The 18,090-nt window shown below is 46.6% G+C and overlaps 2 protein-coding genes across 2 annotated transcripts in view; both read left to right on the forward strand.

The window, feature by feature from the left end:
- The window catches only part of LOC119293428, a 25,541-nt gene extending 8,294 nt beyond the window's left edge, over positions 1-17,247 (forward strand). Inside the window, 3 exon segments of the mRNA XM_037571918.1 lie at positions 783-1,427; positions 7,193-9,179; positions 16,789-17,247. Coding sequence (XP_037427815.1) covers positions 783-1,427; positions 7,193-9,179; positions 16,789-17,066 — 2,910 coding nt within the window. The 3' untranslated portion in view covers positions 17,067-17,247.
- On the forward strand, positions 9,892-13,200 carry LOC119293385. Its single transcript, XM_037571884.1, has 4 exons — positions 9,892-11,416; positions 11,497-11,708; positions 11,801-12,751; positions 12,833-13,200. Exons 1-3 carry the CDS (start codon positions 10,102-10,104, stop codon positions 12,527-12,529), a joined length of 2,256 nt encoding a protein of 751 aa, XP_037427781.1. The 5' UTR covers positions 9,892-10,101; the 3' UTR covers positions 12,530-12,751; positions 12,833-13,200.
- Positions 17,248-18,090: the final 843 nt, after the last annotated feature.

The following is an 18,090-nucleotide window of genomic DNA, read 5'->3' on the forward strand; positions in this document are numbered from 1 at the left end:
ATACACTCTTTAATTGACCTGGATTAGATAGATGACAAGGTCTCGAATTCAGGTTAGAGTTAATGTTCTCGTTTGTAAAGGACTCACCATACCCGTTAGTTTAAAATAAAGTATTATTTTTCCATAAATTTTTTGTATGAAACACACAAACTGTTTTGTTGTGCTAGTGTTATTTTCACTTCTCTTGTATGTCCATTTAAGCAAATACTTTGTACCACCTGTTCATGAGTTCGTTTTGATTCCCTGTCATTTTAACTTAAATTTATGCGCATGGCACATCTATTATGGAGAATTATTACATACTGGGGGTTTTCAAGGACTTCCGGATGGGCAAAATTCCTTATCTTATTCAGATATAATAGAGAGAAAACTTTTGTGTGACTCCAGCCAAGCGATCTTATGTTCGTATGAAAAAAGTGGAAAATAGCTAAAAGTATTTGTCAGTTGACCCAAGAAGAAAAGTAAATTTTGTATGCATCTATGTGGTCTATGCGTAGCTTGAACGGCTACAAATACAATGTCTATCTATTTGTTCTGATTGAAGATGCACTACCTCCATTCCCTTATACAAGACCACTATGAAAAATACATTTTGCATCTAAACAAGGCCACTACAGTAATCGAGATAGAATTTAATGATGTTTTCTCATACTTGCAACTTGTTTAATACTTGCATGCATGTAGTCGTAATGACACTGTGCTACTTCCTTCCCATTCCTTCCTAAACCACAACCGGCGGGCATGGCTTGTGCTAATTTAACAGTTCTGCATGTAACTTGCAGGGTTGTGCTTCTCGTGTATTCTCCAACAGGAGAGCAGAGGCACGTGCCTTGGTCAACACATTTACACTTCTTGGGCATCAGAATCGATCAGCTGCTGACCTTCGCTGCAGTTTAGATTCCTCAGGTCCTAGTGTGTCCTCGTTGTGGGGAATTGCTGGTGTGGGGAAGTCAGCCGTGGTCAGAAGTCTGTACAGCCACCTGTTGCTTGGACTGGATCAATATTTCAAGTTTGGCAGCGGACACAACCTCACTGATCTCCGGACGGAATTTACAATGTGCAGTTGGGCAGACGTGCGTCATCCATTTAATTTGACTGACTTGGCTTGGCATTTGCTCCTGGATTTTCATTCAGATGATTTTCAAGCTAAGGAAAAGGCAGCAATTGGTATCATTGAAGGGCAAGATCCGGTTCAAGAGTGTCGTAGAATTCTGTCTGAATACAGAAGTCTCGTTGTTATCGATGGCTTACGGTCTAGAGAGGATTGGGACTTGATAAAAGCCGCCTTCGTACCCGATTCTACGAATGCATGTATCATTGTAATTACAAATGAAGCAAGCGTGGCTACACATTGTGTAGATAAGGAAGATGGAGCGGTCAATGTCAAATGTCTTGAAGCTGACATGGCGCTCATTCTCTTCAAACAGGTGTGTGCGCTCTCAACCATTTATTTATTAATCTTCATTCAATCAAGGTATACAAAGTTTAAAATCCCATACTGGGATCAGCATAGCGCAATGCGAATAAGTGGGCATCATCATTGAAAAAGCACCCATGCTTTTGAGATTATTGTGTATATTTAAAACATCAACAACGAAAATGATTTGATTTAACATGGTCCCTCCCTCATACCTACTCTTTTTACATGAGAGAAAAGAGTACATAATAGATCTGAACCGTTGATCTTATTAGTTAGTGATCGATTAAGTTTTATCTTTTTATCTCACATGTAAAAAGAGGAGATAAGAGGGAGCGTGCTAAAATTTGCCATGAAAAGAAGAAAATCTTGTTGACCTAGCGAAGGAATGATGTTGTAGTGGACCTGTAGAGGCAGAGCAGCTCGTGGCGGACCAGTATAGTGGCCACACTGTAGTCCACAGAGCACAACAGTGGGAAAGTAACTGGTATACTCCGCTGGTAGCGACAGCGTGAGTAGGACTTTTGCTTCTTGTTCACACTCTAGTACTAGTTCGTAATGCACATACTATGCAGTCCATAGTCGGTTCATTTGTCATATAAAAGGATTTGTAATCTCTCCTTTATAATCAAGCCATTCCTCGAGAGAAAACTTTCAGCTTCAAATCTTAGTACTACTTGTGCAAGTGTACCTGTGTGTGAGTGAATATACTCAGCTTTGGGCACCCCTATCACTCATAGAATTTGACCCCTACCACAAATAGGGCACCCCTACCACTCATAGTGTAGGACCCCTAGCACTCACAAAACAGGCCCTAACACTCCAAATCAGGACTCCTACCACTCGTAAGGTAGAACCCCTAGCACCTATAGTACACACCTTCCATAGTAGTTTGGGCTAACAATTGGCATAAGAGATTCGTTCAAGTGGCCATGTCAGGTGACACAAAGAAGCCCTCCGCCTCGGGTGGTTCCAAGACGCTGCTAGAGACGCAACTGCGGACCGCGAGCGGGCGGCTCCAAGTCACCGCCTCCACAAGGGGAGCGCCATCGCTCGGTGAGTTGAGGCTGCAGTCTGGTACGGCGTGGCAACCGCAGTGACATCGTGGTAAGGGAGATTGTGCGCGAGATCATTGGAGGTTGTAGCGGCACGAATATCTCCTTCCCGATGCTCACTCGCTCGAACTACAACGAGTGGGCGCTGATCATGGAGTGCAAACTATAGGCGGCAAACTTATGGTTCCCCATGGAGGACGACACCGTCTCCAGGAGGGAGGACATGCAAATGGTGGCTGCGCTGATCAGCTCTACCCCAGAGGAGATAAATGGCATGCTCGCGACGAAGACGAGCGCCAAGGAGGCATGGACGTCCATCAGGACCCAGCGCCTCAGCAATTACCGCATGCACGAGGCGAGCGTGCAGAGGCTGCGGGTGTACTCCGAGAACATCATCTTCAAGGATGGAGAGCGTGTCGATGACTTCTTTATGTGGATCGACAACCTCGCGACACAGCTCCGCTTGCTCGGTGACACTGTCGACGATGAGAGAATTGTGTAGAAGTTCCTGCAAATTGTCCCCTCTCGCTTTGCTTAGGTAGCAACTGCTATCGATACTCTGCTTGACCTATGCACGCTCTCCATCAAGGAGCTCACGGTCTGGTTGAGAGTGGCCGAGGACCACCTCGATGGTTGTCGCGAGAATTCTGGTGACAGATGACTCCTTCACACATAAAGGGAATGGGAGGTGAAGAAGCGGCAGGGTGGCGGCGGTGGCGCCTCGGGAAGCCAGGGTAACCCCGGTAGAGGCGGAGGCCGGGCTCAACGTGCCGGTGAAAGCCAGGGTAGCCCCAACAACAGAGTAGGCTAGCACGCGGTCCTGGCAACAATGACCACCAGGACAAGTCCCGGTACTGCGGCATAAAGGGCCACTGGGTCCACGATTGCTACAAGAGGATAACTGACGAGGCTATCGCAGCCGCGGCGAACCTCGTCCAATTTGATGTAGACGGTGGGCCAAAAAGGATGTTGGCTTGCGCCCAAACCGTGCAGGAGGGCACAACGCCTCCCACGAGCACGGTCTCAGCAATTGTCGAGTCCGTGCATGCGACACGGAGCCCATCAGCAGACTCCATCCCTATAGTGTTGGGAACTTACCCGACACCATCATTCTCGGGGCCTATTGACTGGGAGGCGATGAAGGCACATGCGTGGGAAAGCCACGCCCCAACAACCAATTCCCCAGCGACGCTGGTTCTTGTCTCGGCAACCACGGCCCATACAACGTCGGGTCCTGCAAAGTCCGTGCAAGAGTGCACGACGACTCAGGTCACGGCTCGACCATGATGTTGACGACCATCAAGTCTGTGCAGGAGTGCACGATGACTCGGGTCGGCCATACCTTGACAACCAAGTGTCGGGTTCCACCACGTTGGTAGGAGATGGCACCCCAAAAACTGAGGTGTGTGTGGCTACATCGTCCTCGACGAGGAGAGAGCTGTGACCACACCCGTGCTTGTTGGAGACAAGCGCTACGAGGTTTGGTTCCTCGATACCGACGCCATGAACCACATGACTGTTACGGTCGACGTGTTCGCGGAGCTGGACCGCTCGATCACTAGGAAGGTGCGGTTCACGGACGGCTCGATGGACGACATCCACAGGCATGGGACCATCATCTTCGCCAACAAATGGGGTGACCATAGGGCGTCCATGGATGCCTTCTTCATCAAGGCACTCACCATCCACCGCAGAGTGCTCTCCGTGCAAGACGAGCGCAGGCGGTTGCTCATCGAGGAAACCAAGGATCAAATCTCCTATACAAGTTTTTCATTCGCCCCGTGCATCTTGTGTGCCTCACCGTGGGCCATGTTTCCGACGCTAGGCGTTGGCATGCTTAGCTCGGACACCAGCACTTTGACAGACTGCAAGATGGCTCGTGGCGGCCTTGTGCATGGGCTGCCGCACATCATGCACATCAACGAGCTGTGTAGGTTCGAGGCGGAGCAAGCCATCGTAAAGCACCAAGCTGCTGCAGAGCTGGAGTACAACCACAAGCTGCGAGTGCTGCGTACGGTTCGTGGCGGCGAGTTCACATCGGCCAGCTTCTACAAACACTGCGATGACAAAGGGGTACAAAGACATCTCACGGCCCTGTACTTCCGCAGCAGAACGACATCGTCGAGCGAAGGAAGCAGACGATGCTCAGGATGGCACGCCGCAGGTTCAAGGTAAAGTAGGTGCCAAGCACGTACTGGGAGGAGACCATGCTCACGTTTGTCTTCATCCTCAACCGCTCCTTCAGGAGGCTTGGTACGGGAGGGAGCCGGACGTCTGCTTCCTCTGCACTTTCGGATGCGTTGGGCACTTGACGCCCACAACTGAAGAAGCTTGATGACAGGAGCACTTCAATGGTGTTCATAGGCTAGGAGACAAGGTCCAATTAAGGCGTGCAATATGCATGACCCAGTCGTGAAGCATGTACACGTCTTCCGGGATGTTGTCTTTGCTAGGACACATACTGGTGCTGGGAGGCACCGGGGGAGACTGCAGCAAGAAACTCCTTCACCATTGAGTTGAGTACCCGGTGTACTTCGGCTCCTGGGGAAGGAGTGTCCCGGGAAGGGCAATGTCAGGCAGAGTGATCCTGGGAACTGCAACCTCGGGAGTTGGGAGCCCGGGAAGTGTTTTATTGGGAACGCAGACCCCGAGAACATTGTCCCTGGGTACAACAACTCAAGGTGGATCCGGGGAAATTTGTGTCCCCAACGACAAGGTCGGACATGTTCGACGCCAACGACAACGTCGCTGCTCCAGATAGGTAGTGCCTTATCGGGGATCTTCTCGAGGAGACTGCGGGACAACAGTACCTTTCTGAGAACGAGGATGATGACGACGATGATGGCGTTCTGCATCTGATGGCCAACGAGGTGCCGACCTCGTTCGTGGAGGTCAAGCAAGAAGATTGTTGGCGCCGAGCAATGTTGGACGAGCTATTGTCAATCAACAACTCCACTTGGACATTCACCATGCTGCCTGCAGGGCATCGAGCTATCGGGCTCAACTGGGTGTTCAAGGTGAAGAAGGACGAGCATGGCGCCATTGTCAAGCATAAGGCACACCTCGTCGCAAAAGGTAACACACATCGCGTAGGAGTGAACTTCGAGTAAGTCTTCGCACCTGTGGCAAGGCTCGAGTCTGTTCGGCTGATCCTTGCCATGTCGGCACATCGAGGCTGGGCCGTACCCCACTTGGACGTCAAGTTGGCATTCCTTAACGGTGATCTCGAGGAGGACGTCTACATCTCCCAGCCACCGGGCTTCATCGCCGAAGGACACGAGCAGGGCGTGTAAATGCTACACAAGACCTTGTGCAGTCTCCGACAAGCCCCGAGGGCGTGGAACGCCAAGTTGGATGTGAGACTCGCATCACTTGGGTTCTCCCACAGCGCTTCTGAGCATGGCATGTACCCGCGTGGCACCGTGAACATGCTGCTCATCGTCGGCATCTACGTCGATGACATGGTCATCGCCAGGGCAGAGCCCGACGAGGTCCAATGCTTCAAGGGAGAGATGCAACGTCTCTTCAGCATGAGCGACCTCGGGTTGCTCCAATACTTCCTCGGGTTGGAGGTAAACTAGGAGCGTGGTTGCATGATGATCACGCAGGTGACCTACGCCGCCAAGATGCTGGAGCGAGCCAGCATGTCTGATGCCACACCATGCAAGCTCTGATGGAGGCACAACTCAAGCTTAGCAAGGAGAGCCGTGAAAAGCCGGTGGACGCAACGTTCTACCGCAGCATTATCGGGAGCCTCAGGTATCCCGTGCATACCCGATCGGACATTTCGTTCGTTGTCAATTTCCTGAGCAGGTTCATGGAAGCCCCGAGAAGCTATCATCTCGCTACCGTCAAATACTTGCCATGGTACATCTCAGGCACGATCATGCACGAATGCGTGTATCAACGTGGCGATGGCGAGAACCAGGTCGGCTACAGCAACTCCGACCATGTTGGTGACCTGGACTCTAGGAAGAGCACCTCTGGCATACTTTTCTTCCTCGGAAGCAGTCCGGTCAGCTGGCAATCAATGAGGCAGAAGGTTGTCGCAACTTCTTCATGCGAGGCAGAGTAATCGCGACAGCTACAAGGCATGTTAGGGAATCTGGTTGGCTCGCCTTCGCAGCGAGATGCTAAATCCAGACACTGCCCATGCGCTCATCTTCGTCGACAACAAGGAGCGCACTATCAAATCAATCCTGAGGAATTTTTCATAAGGATTCCATTCGTGTGAATCAAATGCCCTATGTAGGAAAAATCCAAATCCTCCAAATATTCTATCAATTCCATTGAATCAAACCACTCGTGAATCTAGAACCCTGACAAGCTGATCTCCAACAATTCCAGTTGTCTTTAACACTACTAGCTAATATGCCAATAGACTCAAGTCCCAGCCGGCATATAACACCACTTGAAACCATAGTGCACAACATTAGTGTTGCCTATTTTCCTGCAAAAAAAAGGTTTAGTGTTGCTATTTGATAGTGAATCTGGATTTTTATTTTTTGATATTGAGGAAAATTAGGTTCGGTCATGTAAGGCATAGAAAATAAATGCAATATTTGATTTTTATTTTTCAATGTTTAATTTAAAAAATATTACTTATTTGATAGGAAAATCTGTATTTTTTTATGTTGGTACTGAATAACTTATGGTAACTACTATTTGCAAAATAGAGATTTTACACTATTTTTAGAAGCTAATGTATTTCTGGATTAAGATCACAAAGGATGGGATAGAATTGACTCCTGACGAGATGGAGCTCTCCAAAGTTACCGTAGGCAGATGTGGTGGGATTCCTAAAGTTATTGCTACTATAGGCCAACTCTTCACCAAAGAGAATGCCGCTAGAAGGCACTGGTCTGTATCGGCCACAGATTTGTTGAAGGAGATAAATGATGACTTTATGCACAAGTTGGAGACCGATCAAGAATTTCACAGTTTAAGGGATCTATTCTCTTGGATGCGGTCCTACTTTGATGGTTGCTCAGATTCCCTCAAGCCATGTATTTTCTATCTGTCAATCTTCCCTCCAGAGCAGAAGCTAAGGCAGAGGCATTTGTTGAGGCGGTGGATTGCTGAGGGTTATTGCAGGGACACGTATAATGCTACTGCAGAGGAGAATGGGCAGAGATTGTTCATGGAACTCGTTAGTTTGAGCATAATCCAACGATGTCAGAAGACGATGAAGTGCCTATACCAAGTCAATGGTTTCTTTCATGAATACATCATTTCACGGCGAATGGAAGACAACCTTGTCTTTGCACTAAAGGGGAATTGCAGCCCGAACTCGCAACATGCAGGTCAACACCTCACCATAAGGGAGGACTGGGACAGGGACATCACAGTGTTTAAGACCATGGATTTCTCACGTCTACGGTCCTTGACTGTGTTTGGGAAGTGGATCTCATTCTTCCTCTCCTCTGACATGAGTCTACTTCGGGTGTTAGATATGGCGGACACATCAGGTATACTAGATGCTGACCTTGAGCAGATCGTGAAGGTGCTACCTCGTCTTAAGTTTCTCTCTCTGCGAGGATGCAAAGAGATAAGCCATCTACCAGAATCATTTGGTGGCCTGAGGCAGCTGGAAACTTTGGATGTCAGAGACACCTCAATTGCCATGCTACCATCGTGTGTCATCAAGCTACAGAAGTTGCAATACATTCGTGGTGGCACCATCATATCATCAGATGAAGGTGATGAATCTGTTGCAAGTGTACCAACAACAAACGTAGAACAAACATCATTGCCACCGGAGGGCAGTGATGACATGGTCACAACACTACCGGAAACAACAGAGGAGGTTCAGATATCAGCACCACCTGAAGGTAGTGATGACGTGGTCACAACACTACCGGAAACAACAGATGAGGTTCAGATATCAACACCACCTGAAGGTAGTGATGACGTGGTCACAACTCTGCCGGAAACTACAGATGAGGTTCAGATATCAACACCACCTGAAGGTAGTGATGACGTGGTCACAACTCTGCCGGAAACTACAGAGGAGATTCAGACATCAACACTACCAGAAACGAGAACAGAGGTTCAGACATCAACATCACCTGAGGGCAATGATGACATGGTCACAGCACTACCGGAAACAACAGATTTTCAGACATCAACACGGTTGTCATGGAGCTACCGGCCATGTAGTTTGGTGTCTAGCTGGTTATCCAAGTTGCGCAGACGCCGACTTGATAATGATGGTGCTGAGGTTCCTGCAGGGATTGGGAGCATGACAGCCTTGCATACTATTGGTGTTGTGAATGTCAATATTCCTAATGGAAAGGCAATCCTAAAGGAGCTTCAGAACCTTACACAACTGCGCAAGCTCCGCGTTTCTGGCATAAACAGGCAGAACATACAAGAATTGTGTAATTTCATCTCCGGCCACAAGCATCTGGAGTCCTTGTCAGTGCGACTCGATAAGGATAAGGATAAGGAGGGGTCATTTGCTTGTTTCGGTGACATGATTTCCCAGCCACCCAAGACCCTAAAGAGCGTTAAGCTGTACGGACATGTAAACAAACTGCCAATTTGGATCAAACAGCTTCATAATCTCAAGAAGTTTTATCTTGAGTTGACTATACTAGTGCCGGAGGACATGCACTTCTTTGGTGAATTGCCAGATATATATTGCTTACATCGCCTTTGTGTCAAGCCGATTCAAGATGGTGAACTCCATTTTAGCACCCTGGGAGATGGAGTAATTGACAAAAAACTACCACATTTCACGTAACCGTCCCACAGAACTACCACATTTTGAAAAGTGACCAAAAACTCCAGTTTAACGCTGATTTCGTGACAAAAAACTACCATATCGAGTTGATGACTGATTGAAGCGTTTTAAACGAGTTTCTGACAGATGTGGCCCACCGGTCAGGACGGCAGCCGCGCTAACGGCTAACGGCGCTCGCCTGCCGCCCATTAGCCGCGCGTGTCGGTCGGCCCGGTCGGACCAGGACTAACCTGGCCGACCGGCTCCCTCGTCTTCCTCGCCACCCCACTCTCCCCCGAGCTCACTCGCTCACCCCCTCTTCATTCATGGCGGCGGCGGATCGAAACTCCGGCGCCGAATCGCTTGGAGGAGCGCCCCCCGACGTGCTGGGCGGCGGAGATGCTGTCTTCGTTGAGGTTGATAACTGGCTTGGCAGCAGTTCCTTTGCGGTGGAAAACCAATCCCAGCCTCAATCTCAGCCGTCCCAGATGATTGTGAGGCGGCGTGTAGCAGCAGCGTCGAAGAGAAGAAGCGCAGCTCGAGGCCGGCGCAAGCTTCCTTGTCCTGCTGGCGGCGCGAGGTATGGCAATAGATCTATAAATGTTTTTCTGAAATCACGATATATAGGCTAGTTGCATAGTTAGATTTCCATTAGAACCATGTTTGAGCATAGATAGAAATCTGTTTGGAACATTAACAATTTGTTTTGTTGTGACTGAATCCAAAATGTCAGAAAATAGAAAACTTGTACTGTCAGATACTAAATATTGTGCAGACCATTTAATTATAAATTTTCCAATTTGTGTTGCAGTATTGATGACCCAAAGTGGGAAATTTGGTTCCATTTCTTAGCCAGAGAATCTGTGTGTAGAAGAATTTACCAGTCAGACATATCATTTTTGACTATGGTTTCTCTTATTCGGAGTGAGGGCTATGGAGCTGATGATTATATGTACTATGTTATCGATGAGGAGAAAGGAATAGAAGGTATGGAGCATCTTGGTTCTGAACATGATGTGCAGCAAATGTTAATTCACTTTGAGAAGGAAACGAGTGTGAACATACGAGTTGTCAGGGCAGATGAGCCATGTAATGCAGATGAAAATAGAGATAGTTATTTTGCTCAACATTGCATTAACACTCAACAAAGTTGCACAAAGTTGGTGGATGCAGTGAGTGACAGAAAGGATGAGCTTAAGCAAAGTAGTCTGCAGATGGAAGCTGACTTTAACCATTTTGAAGGTGACACTGATGTGTCTGAATTTCTTTCTGATGATGCACAGTCAGGTCCAGATGACAACAATGTGCAATTACATCCAGGTTCTCCCTCAGAAGAAGAAGCTGCAGAAGTAGATACATCAGTGGTCCAGAAACTTAAGCCAGTCAGAAACCCTGGTCCAACCAGTAGATCCCACCAAGAGGTTGAGAAAGAGGTAAAACCAGACTGGTTTCCTGAAGCAAATGAATTTTGTTTTCCTGGTGATGTTGGCATTAGTGATGAAGAAGAAGAGCCTGAAGGAGCTTTCAAACTAGCAAGTGGCAGGAAGAGAGTGTTGAAGAAGACAAAGGATAGGGTATGGTTCAATGAGAAGCTTCCAGATCCACATGAACAGTTTTGTAAGGGATTGTGCTTCACCACTGTTTATGAGTTCAGAGATGCACTTAGGGATTTTCACATCAGGACTCTGAGGAATTTCCAGTATCACAGAAATGCACCTGATAGGATTATTGTTTGGTGCTCAGAGAGAGCCCATGGATGTGATTTTCACATCAGTGCATCTAAGATAGCTCATGAAAAAACTTTTTGCATCAAGAAGTGTGATATGCTGCATACTTGTGGAGCATGTGCAGAGACTACAAAGGTTACTACAAAGTGGTTGTCCAAATCAGTACAACCAGCATTGAGAGAAGACATTAGATCTCCTGTGGATGCATTAATAAAGAAGACTAAGACTAAATTCTCAGTTGATGTTTCAAGAAGTGTTGCCTATAGGGCAAGGAGGAATGCTGTTGGTGTGGTGCAGGGTGACCACAAGCAGCAGTATTTGAGGCTGAGGGATTATCTTCAAGCTGTTCTTAATACAAACCCTGGGAGCCGGTGTATTGTCACAATATTTGTTGACCCAGAAAACCCTGCACCCACTCCTAGATTCAAGTACATGTTCTACTGTTTGGCAGCTTCAAAGGAAGGGTTTCTTAATGGTTGTAGACCATTTATAGGTAAATATTTCCTGTCCTGGTTGTGTTGTACATATTTGTGTGTCAATTTCCTTTGGTAGCTAATGTGTGACTCCATCCAGGGCTTGATGGATGTTTCATCAAGTTAACCACTGGACAACAAATTCTTGCTGCCATAGGAACGGATGGCAACAACAACATCTACCCTATAGCTTTTGGTGTGGTTGACAAGGAAGATGGAGACAGTTGGACATGGTTTTTAACTCAGTTGAGATGCTGCATTGGTAGTGGCAACAAATTTGGAACATACACAATAATATCTGATAGGCAAAAGGTTAGAAACTAAATCATTGAACTTAGTTGATATAGTAATTCACTGAATTATGTGAGTGTGTTCATATGTAGATCTATTTTGTGAATGTACAGGGTTTACTTAAGGCAATAAATGAAGTGTTCCCTGATTCACCTCAAAGATTTTGTCTTAGGCACATATATGCCAACTTCCAATCAGCTGGTTACAGAAGCAAAGAACTAAAGAAGTGTGTTGACAAGGCTAGCTACTCTTATACTAGACATGGGCATGAATTAGGGATGGCAGAGCTGAAAGCACAGTGTGAGGATGCTTGGAAATGGCTAATAAATATAAAGGTCTCTGCTTGGGCTAGGTATGCTATGGACCATACTTGCAAAACAGATCTAGTTGTGAACAACCTTAGTGAAGTCTTCAACAAGATGATACTTGATGTTAGATCCAAACCAATAAGGACAATGTTTGAATGGATCAGGACAAAGCAGATGATCAAGAGGCAACAGACTAGGGAGAAGTTACAGACTTGCAGGTGGACAATCACACCAAATTACTCAGAGATTCTTGAGGAGAATAAAAAATATGCCAAGTACTGCCAGGCTGACAGAGCTGGTGAAACAATTTGGCAAGTAACAAGCAAAGAAAAGCAATATTGTGTGGACATGGCAACCTGCACATGTGACTGCAAGAGATGGAACATGACAGGTGTACCTTGCAGTCATGGCATATCTGCAATGACAAAGCAGAAGCTGCATCCTGAGGACTATGTGTCTGAATTCTTCAAGAAGCCATTGTACATGGAGACATACAAAGAAATTATTTACCCTGTCCCTGGTCCAGATTGCTAGCCTGATACAAACACTCAAGACATTCATCCTCCTGTGTTTAAAGAAAAGGCAGGCAAAAAACAGACAGCAAGGAGGAAGGGAGAGTTTGAAGTTCCAGCTCCAAGAGACACAAGTAGGATGGGCACTATCACATGTGGAAACTGTGGTTTGGAAGGACATAGGTATACAACATGCAACAAGACTCTGAAGCCTAGTCTTCAGATGAGGAAAAACAAACACCAGGTAATAAGCAAGCTTGGAAAAAACATCAAACACTTTTGAATGAGTAGACTTTTAGAAACAAATGTTATGTTTGACATGCAGGAAAACAGGGCAGTTTACTCTGATATACCTGTTGCAACAACCACCTCAGTCCTGTTGCAAGAGGTAGAAGAGGAGCACAAGCTGCATCTCAACCAGGTCCTTCTACTTCTGCATCAGGCCCTACACCAATAGCTAAAAGAGGTAGGACTGCAGGTGGAGGGAGGACTCATGGATTCACTGCACCAAGAGCTGCAACCACTTCTGATATTCAAGTTGGGAGCAAGAGGAAGAGGACCCCAAGCTCAAAATTGGCAGACTACTTCTACTGTAGTGGTAACTACTGAAACCTGATAGCACTGTGGTTAGTTTTATGCGCACTATCTGAATTTGTTGTGCACTTTTCTGAAACTGTCGTGCACTTTCCTGAACCTGTCGTGCACTTTTCTGAACCTGTTGTGCTATCTGAACCTGTTATGCAGCTTCTGAAACTGTTGTGCAGTTTCTGCTTTTGTTTCAAAGTGTTTTTGACCTTTTGTTCACTTAACGGTGGAAATGGGCCTCAGTTTGGACTCTCATATTGGACCGCAGTCCACAAGCCTGCGTAGGTGTCTATAAAAAGACCCTAACCTGTCCTTCCCCTGACCACTAAAACCCTAGCCGACAGCATCACTGCAACCCTAGCCTAGCCACAAAGATGGATCGAAGCTTAGGAGAGGTTGTCGACGACCTGGAGGAGAGTTCTAGAGCAGCAAGAAGGGCCGCAAGAGTAGAAAGGAGGGGTCGTAGGGCCCAGGCACGCGAGCAACGCCAGAGGCTGGCTGCCACGATTATGGCAGCCCGCAACTCCCTCGACGTGATGCAGTTCAAGGAGGTGTTCCCAGATGGAACAATCATCACCAATGATTTGATCATTTGATGGGCTAGAGATAGGGCAACCTTCCATCGGTACCAAGTCACAAGGACTAGGTGGAGCAGAATCCTTGATTCTGCGTCTGAAACAGGTTCAGGTTCAGTATGAATGTATGAATGTATGGTCTGGATTTGTGCGCTGAATTTGTGCTCTGAATTTGCGTCTTTAGTTTTCTGAATTTGTGCTCTAAATGTATGCGCACTTGTATGTGTGGATTTTCTGAATTTGTGTTCTGAATGTATGCATATGCACTGATTTTCTGAATTTTCTAAATTTGTGCATGTATGTGGATTTCTCTGATTTTCTCTAGAACACTTTGAACACCGCTGCCTCTGCCCAACTACAAGCACACAAGTTTGCACAACTTTCAACCAACATCAATTAACGAGCATAAGTTTCACCACAGAATAACTACTGCCCAACTACCACCCTGTCAACTACTACTGCATAAGTTTTACTTCTCCACTGCCTCACTCCACCTCTCTTTAACTCCCCCCTCTTTCTTCAGCTCTACTCACATCACTCTCACTCACCACAACTTCACCTCTCTCAACACCACTGCACTCACCACTTCCTGCTCCAACCATGGCTGCTTCTTCCTCTTCTTCGGACCCATGGCTCAACCCATTCCCAACTGGCAAGGGATGGGTTGCCATGCTTTATGGTTCTGCGCGCGGCGACGAAGACCTCTTCGTCGACTACATGAAGGTCGCCACGAGGTACACCAGCGTTCAAGGGCTGGTGGATGGAGCAGAGGAAGTGAGGAAGAAGGCGACGAGTGAGGAGAAGCAACGCATGGACCAGCAGTATGGAAACCGAGGTAAGGGGATCATGCCAATAGATATACTGCTATGGGCAATGAAAGAGGCGTGATCCGCTGATGCTGGGCAGAGGCAGCGGTGGGCAGACTACCACTACATCGCTCCAGCACAATCTACGGCTGAAGCAAATGCAAACAAGCACCAAGATGATGACGACGACCTCCAGATCATCGCACCACCAGCATTGCAGGCTCGCCGCCGCCCTCCTCCCATCATCTTCATCGATGAAGACAAAGATGACGAAGAACTGGAGGTGCAGATGCTGCCAAATCATCCTACCAAAGTGAAGCAGGAGGTACGACGCTCAGGCCGCTTAGCAGGGCAGGGATCCAGGGCAGGCGCCTAACTGAAACTGAATGTGAAACTGTCACATTCAGTTTCGTTAGTCTTATTCAGTGTTGGCTGGTTTCAGTTATGCTCAAACTATTTACTGCTATCTATCTATCTATGTACTGCTATCTATGTTGCATCCTCAGACAATTTGTGTTATCTATGCTACCTCCTATGTAATGCAAGTTTCAGTTTCAGTTTCAGTTTGTTTGGTGTTACCAGATTCATTAGCAACAACTAGCTAGCAGCAACAAATTGCAGGTAGAGATATAACAAAATCTGAATAACATGGTTCAGGGGGCATTACAAATAGGATTATCTTAGAGCATTACAGATCAGGGGCATGACAGCACCCAACAACACAACCAAAATGATATGAAACCATAGGCAGTTAATAGGGGAGTAGTTCATATTAAGATGCATATCTGCATCAAATTCTAGTAGTAGGCCAGTTATATATATAGGCCTCATATTCACTTACCAACCATAGGTACCACTTCACTCCTCCATGACAACTTCTTTTATCTTGTCTAGCTTCTCTTTGCACCCATGACCAGCCTTCAAGAGATCAGCAATGATATGCTCCAGCTTGTTCTTCTCTTCTTTAAGTAGGTCTCTCTCCACTTGTATCTCCTTCATGGCTTTCCTGGTGTTTTGAATGATATCAGCTTGACTCTGCAGGATGCACCTCTGTTCTTTCTTGAGCTTAAGCTTCTCCATTTGAACCTCAATCTTTGCCTGCTCCGCAAGCTGATGCTTCTTCTCCTTAAGTTCATTGATTGCCTGGCTTGTAAGACCCATGTCATGGGATCTCTGCCCATCCTGGTAATCAAACAGCTTGGATACATCATCCACAAGCTGACTGTACTGATTGCCAAGAGAATCCAGCTCCTTCTTCAGTTTCTCAACCTCTATCTCATGAGCCTCTTTGTCTTGGACTCTACCAAGGTTCTCCTCATGATACATATCCCAGAGCTTGGTTAAGCACCTTTGCAAAATTACAGGCCAAGGGGCATCCACCCACTCTAAAACACCACAGTTCACACCATCCTGAAAATTTAGTTTACAGTGGGCTTTATTCTTCATTAACAAACAAATTCACAATAACAAATGAGAAATGCAGCAGCATTATTCAGAAAAGAACAAAATGAATCAATCACAGCCATGACAACTTGGTTCATTACCTCAGTTGCACATCCTATGAATCTTCTGCCTGTGTCAGTGCCTTCAAATGCCACAAATTTGCCTGCCCTCTGCCTGTGCAGGATGCACCTGCGGTCAGATTCAGTGACAAGCCCACAAAAGCTTGGATCTATCACAGTATCCGGAGTTTGCTGCAGCAGGAAACACATATATATCAACTACACCTCCCATATCTGAACTTAAATGGAGAAATCCCAATCCTTCTTCAAACCCTAACCCTAACCCTAGCAGATGAGAGGAGAGAATGAGCTGACTTACGAAATACTCCATCTGCAGGCCACTGAACTCGCTCATGTACTCGTCATCGTCAGAGGTCTCGTTGCTGTTGGGCCACGACGGCATGGTCGCGGCGCGGCGTCGCCTGAGTGCGAGAAGAAGAAAAGAAGCAATGGAGAGCAGAGAGCAGAGGAACAGAGTGGGTGAGCGAATGAGCTCGGGGGAGAGTGGGGTGGCGAGGAAGACGAGGGAGCCGGTCGGCCAGGTTAGTCCTGATCCGACCGGGCCGACCGACACGCGCGGCTAACGGGCGGCAGGCGAGCGCCGTTAGCCGTTAGCGCGGCTGCCGTCCTGACCGGTGGGCCACATCTGTCAGAAACTCGTTTAAAACGCTTCAATCAGTCATCAACTCGATATGGTAGTTTTTTGTCACAAAATCAGCGTTAAACTGGAGTTTTTGGTCACTTTTCAAAATGTGGTAGTTCTGTGGGACGGTTACGTGAAATGTGGTAGTTTTTTGTCAATTACTCTGGGAGATGTTATCTTTTGGAGATTACGGGTCCTAGAGATCAATTGCACCTCCAAGTTACTGGTAACTTTTGTAGAGCCGGTGATTTGGGAAACTGTGGTGCTGAAGATTCACTGCTCTGGTGGGGCGTCCTTGCAGATTTCTGGAGTAGAGCATCTACTTAGTCTCAAAGAACTGTGGCTAAAGGGTTCCTACAGCGACGAACTGAAACGAGAGTTACAAGAACAAGTTTCCAAGCATGAAAATAAACCTGTCTTGAAGCTAGTGCAGCGACACTCGCCCTAATAGGCTCTCTCTATACGTGTGTTGTTATTTCTGTACTTGTAAGCTGTAACAAATCCTGTAGGAAGGAGTATGTTCTGCATTGGTATCGACTTTGCACTCATATATATGAACTTCTGACAAAAAAATGTTCTTATGTTGTCTGTATTTGTTTGTGCTCTGGCACTTATGCCGATTCTAGAATTGGACCCTTACATTTGCTATATGTGATTATTTCATTGTCATTCCGTAACATATGTAGTGGAGTTTTTGAAATCTATATATGGTTTGTGAGCGGAAGACCAGAAAACTCGAAGCGGAGATAGATTTAGTTGGGTATCCATGCATTGTGTGGAGACGATCAGACTTGAAGAAACAAATGTCTGGTCAGATTGCCAGTTTATCTTGTGACTCACTTCTTACTTCGAGTGTTTTGCTCTAGTGAAATTGCTTGCTTGTGTTTATGTGATGGTAGGGGAGATCCTGAAGCGAGATTGACTCGATTTTATCATGGGACCGTGGCCTTCCTAGGTTGCTCATAGATTATCCTGATTGACTTATCATATGTTTTGGCCTTATGATTATTGCTCATGCTAATTCTCGGGCATGATCATCCGATGAACACGTCAAACAAAAGATAGAATTATTATTTGCAGATAGATACCCTGTGCTATTGATTCACAATTGATTCAGTAACCAAGTTCCATCTTCAGCATTTACATCAGAATGCAGCAAATACAACTTCAGCACGCCTCCATGAACGCCACACTGATATCATTATCTGATGAAATGACATATTTGAACCTCCAATAACAAAGTAAGCAGATCGGCGGCATGACAGCCAAGACCAGGCTTGATCAAAGTAAACAGATTGCCAGTTTATCTGGCTGGTGCTCCACTTCCTGTTTGGAATGTTCTGCTTCAGTGAACTTGCTTGCGTGTGTTTATGTGATGGTAGGGAGATCCTGGAGAGAGATTAGTTAACCTGTTTTTGTTAATGGCACCATTGCATTGGCCTTTCTAGGTTGCTGGTAGATTAACCTGATTG

Source organism: Triticum dicoccoides, chromosome 1A (genome assembly GCF_002162155.2).
Source record: "Triticum dicoccoides isolate Atlit2015 ecotype Zavitan chromosome 1A, WEW_v2.0, whole genome shotgun sequence".
Taxonomy (NCBI): domain Eukaryota; kingdom Viridiplantae; phylum Streptophyta; class Magnoliopsida; order Poales; family Poaceae; genus Triticum; species Triticum dicoccoides.

Excerpts from the sequence above, each read along its gene's own strand:
- LOC119293385 (XM_037571884.1), top strand. The coding sequence starts at position 10,102 with ATGGTTTCTCTTATTCGGAGTGAGGGCTATGGAGCTGATGATTATATG. Across the intron at positions 11,417-11,496 it reads TGGTTGTAGACCATTTATAG|GGCTTGATGGATGTTTCATC; the intron begins GTAAATATTTCC and ends GACTCCATCCAG. Across the intron at positions 11,709-11,800 it reads TAATATCTGATAGGCAAAAG|GGTTTACTTAAGGCAATAAA; the intron begins GTTAGAAACTAA and ends GTGAATGTACAG.